The sequence below is a fragment of the Phaseolus vulgaris genome, chromosome 10 (genome assembly GCF_000499845.2).
Source record: "Phaseolus vulgaris cultivar G19833 chromosome 10, P. vulgaris v2.0, whole genome shotgun sequence".
Taxonomy (NCBI): Eukaryota; Viridiplantae; Streptophyta; class Magnoliopsida; order Fabales; family Fabaceae; genus Phaseolus; species Phaseolus vulgaris.
In genome coordinates this window covers 14,680,200-14,683,306 of record NC_023750.2, presented here as the reverse complement: position 1 = coordinate 14,683,306, position 3,107 = coordinate 14,680,200, and the positions used below count along the sequence as shown (strand labels likewise).

At 46.0% G+C, this 3,107-nt stretch overlaps 1 protein-coding gene across 1 annotated transcript; it reads right to left on the bottom strand.

Annotated features, from left to right (window-relative positions):
• Positions 1-1,681: 1,681 nt before the first annotated feature.
• LOC137815232 (uncharacterized) lies at positions 1,682-2,326 on the bottom strand. Its single transcript, XM_068618334.1, has one exon. It carries the CDS (start codon positions 2,324-2,326, stop codon positions 1,682-1,684), a length of 645 nt encoding a protein of 214 aa, XP_068474435.1.
• Between the last annotated feature and the right edge of the window lie 781 nt (positions 2,327-3,107).

Here is a 3,107-nt window from a genome sequence, read left to right as displayed (position 1 = left end):
CAATCCATTTCGTGAAGTCCTCGATCGCTACGACTAAGTACTTCATTTGCCTGATCGCCAACGGAAAGGGCCCCAGAATATCGATTCCCCACGTATGAAATGGCCAGGGGCTGTAGATTGACTTTAACTCTTCTGGGGGCGCCTTGTGCCAATCAGCGTGTTGTTGGCATTGTTTGCAACGTTGTGCGTATTCCTTGCAATCTTCCCTCATGGTTGGAAAATAATAGCCCGCGCGGAGAGTTCTCGTTGCTAGGGCTCGACCTCCGATGTGGCTTCCGCAGATTCCCTCGTGGAGTTCAGTCATAATTCTTACGCACTTCTCTCCATGCACACATACTAATAGGGGGTGTGTAAATCCGAACCTGTACAGCTCCCCATCGATCAAGGTGAACTTGCTGGAGCTTTTCTTTATCTTTCTGGCCTCCGTTGGATCTACTAGGAGGACGCCGTCTGTTATGTACCTGATATGAGTTGCATTGAACATAGAAACTTTAGAACTCTTAAAAACAACATTATAGGAAAAGGATAACAACAATTAAAGGATCAAAGAGTGCTTGAATAAGGAAAACGAAATCAGAACCACAAAAAAACAACAAGCGGAAAACAGAATGGTTGCAAATAAGCTTAAGGAGTCATCAATGGAGACCAAGCCTTCCAAAATGATGATCCAAACTCATTATGAGTGCTATTTCCTTGTACACAACCTTAGAACAAGATACAAAATGTAATTGAAAACAGAAACACCAAGAACCGAACAGAAATTGAAGAATAAGCTAAGAAACACAAATTCAAACGGTGAAAAGGATGAAGAACACTAAAACATTGGAAACTACCGATTGAAATTGCAAGAGATGAAAGAATGAACACTTATTGAATGAAGCTTGCTGGATTTGAGACTTTGGAAATGCATTCACGCCACTTGGAGTCTTGTTCCAAGATAAGTGAAAGGTTGCCGCCACTTGAAGCTCACCATTGGCACACAAGATAAGGCAAAGGAAGAAGAAGACAACAAGACTCACAATTTCTCTCTAAACTTGAGTAGAGTTTCTCTACTTCTAATTTCCAAATCTGCATTTTACAAAGGCAAGCACCTTATTTATAGCCTAAGAGGTGCTGAAAAATAGGTGGGAAAATTCAAATGAAACTCATTTGAAATTCCCACCAAAAACAAGTCACATGGGAGGTGTGACCTTTTTCTACTATGACACCTCCTAAAAACTACACCTACACCTCCCTACTAAGTCACATGGACAATGTGACTCTCTCTAATACATTCACACCTATTTATTTAATATCCACACCTCCTACAAGAGTCATTCAAATGATGCTCTTTTATTTAATGCTTGGCCTTCCCCCTCATGGTTTGGACTTGGGCTTCTTGGGCTTGGGCCTTCTTGGGCTTGGGCTTTGGGCTTGGGCCTCATCTTTTGCAAAGACTAATAAGAAGAACTTTAAATGCTTTGGCCCTTGTCCATATCTTCTATTGATAACATCTTTTTGATTCTCATCAGTACCGCTGGTATGGTGTTATCCATGTATTTGGTTGGTAAACGGCGCAAACTCGCGTTGTCTTCGCTTCCTCCACTGGGTGCGCCCTAACTCTCAGTGCTCTCAAGGTTTCCTGAGTTAACGATCGATGACTCCTTGCTATCCCTTCCGTTGACTTGCAAACTTGAAGAACCTAGTGGTTTGCTGCGAACCCTCGAGGTGTCTTTAGAGTTTCTTGTATAACTGTCCTTTGCCTGCCCCCCTTGCCTGAATTGGCGAGCTTGGCAAGCAAGTCAGCTCGGGGATTCTGCTCCCTTGGTACGTGCACCACTTCGAACAAGGCAAAAGAACTTCTCAGCTCCTGTACATACTCTAGGTAAGCCGCCATTTGTGGATCCTTGGCCTGGAATTCGCCGGTCACCTGCCTGGTGATCAGCAAAGAGTCGCTCTTGGCCATCAGTGCCTTCGCCCCCATTTCCTTTGCCAAAAGGATATCGGCAATCAATGCCTCATATTCCGCCTGATTATTGCTGGTTTTGAAGGAAAACCTCAGGGATTGTTCTATTAACACACTGTTGGGTCCTTCCAAAATGACTCCAACCCCACTACCTAGCTGGTTGGACGACCCATCAACCGAGAGTACCCAACGATCATCACTTCCGGCATTATGCGTCGTCTCAGCGGACAGCTCGACCACAAAGTCGGCGAATATTGGCCCTTTAATCGGTCCTCGGGGTTCGTACTTGACGTCGAACTCTGACAACTCCACCACCCATTTTACCATCCTTCCAGCTACATCCAGTTTCTTTAGAACCTTTTGGATGGGCAAGTCAGTCATCACCCATACTTCGAAGCTCTGGAAGTAATGTCGTAGCCTTCTCGCTGAAAACACGACTGCCAGCGCCGCTTTCTCTAAGGCTTGGTATCTCACTTCCGGACCTTGTAACACCTTACTGACAAAGTAGATAGGTTTCTAAATTTGATCTTGTTCTTGTACGAGCACCGCGCTCAACGCCCTTTCAGTAACGGCGAAGTATAACTTGAGGGGCGTTCCCACTTGGGGTTTGCACAGAACCGGCGGGCTCGCCAAGTACTCCTTGAGTTTCACGAAAGCCTCTTCACACTATCTCGTCCAGACAAACCTGTTATTTCTTTTCAAACACTAGAAATACGGGTGGCCCCTCTCCCCACTGGCAGATACGAACCGCGATAGGGCGGCCATCCGGCCTGTAAGCTGTTGTACCTCCTTGATAGTGGCAGGGCTTCTCTTTGCTAGGATGGCAGCACACTTATCAGGATTCGCCTCGATTCCTCTTTCGGTTAAGAGGAAACCCAAGAACTTTCCCGCTTCTACGCCGAAAATGCACTTCTCGGGGTTTAGCTTCAGCCTGTACTTGGCTATTGTAGCGAATAGTTCCTCTAGATCGGCAACGTGCCGATTCTTTTCCGGGGATGTCACGACCATGTCATCGACATAAGCTTGTACGTTCCTCCCTAGCATGGGCGCAAGCACTTTATCCATTAGCCTCTGATACGTGGCTCCCGCGTTCTTCATCCCGAAGGGCATCACCCTGTAACTATAGCACGACCTTTCCGTCATGAAGGCAGTTTTTTCCTCA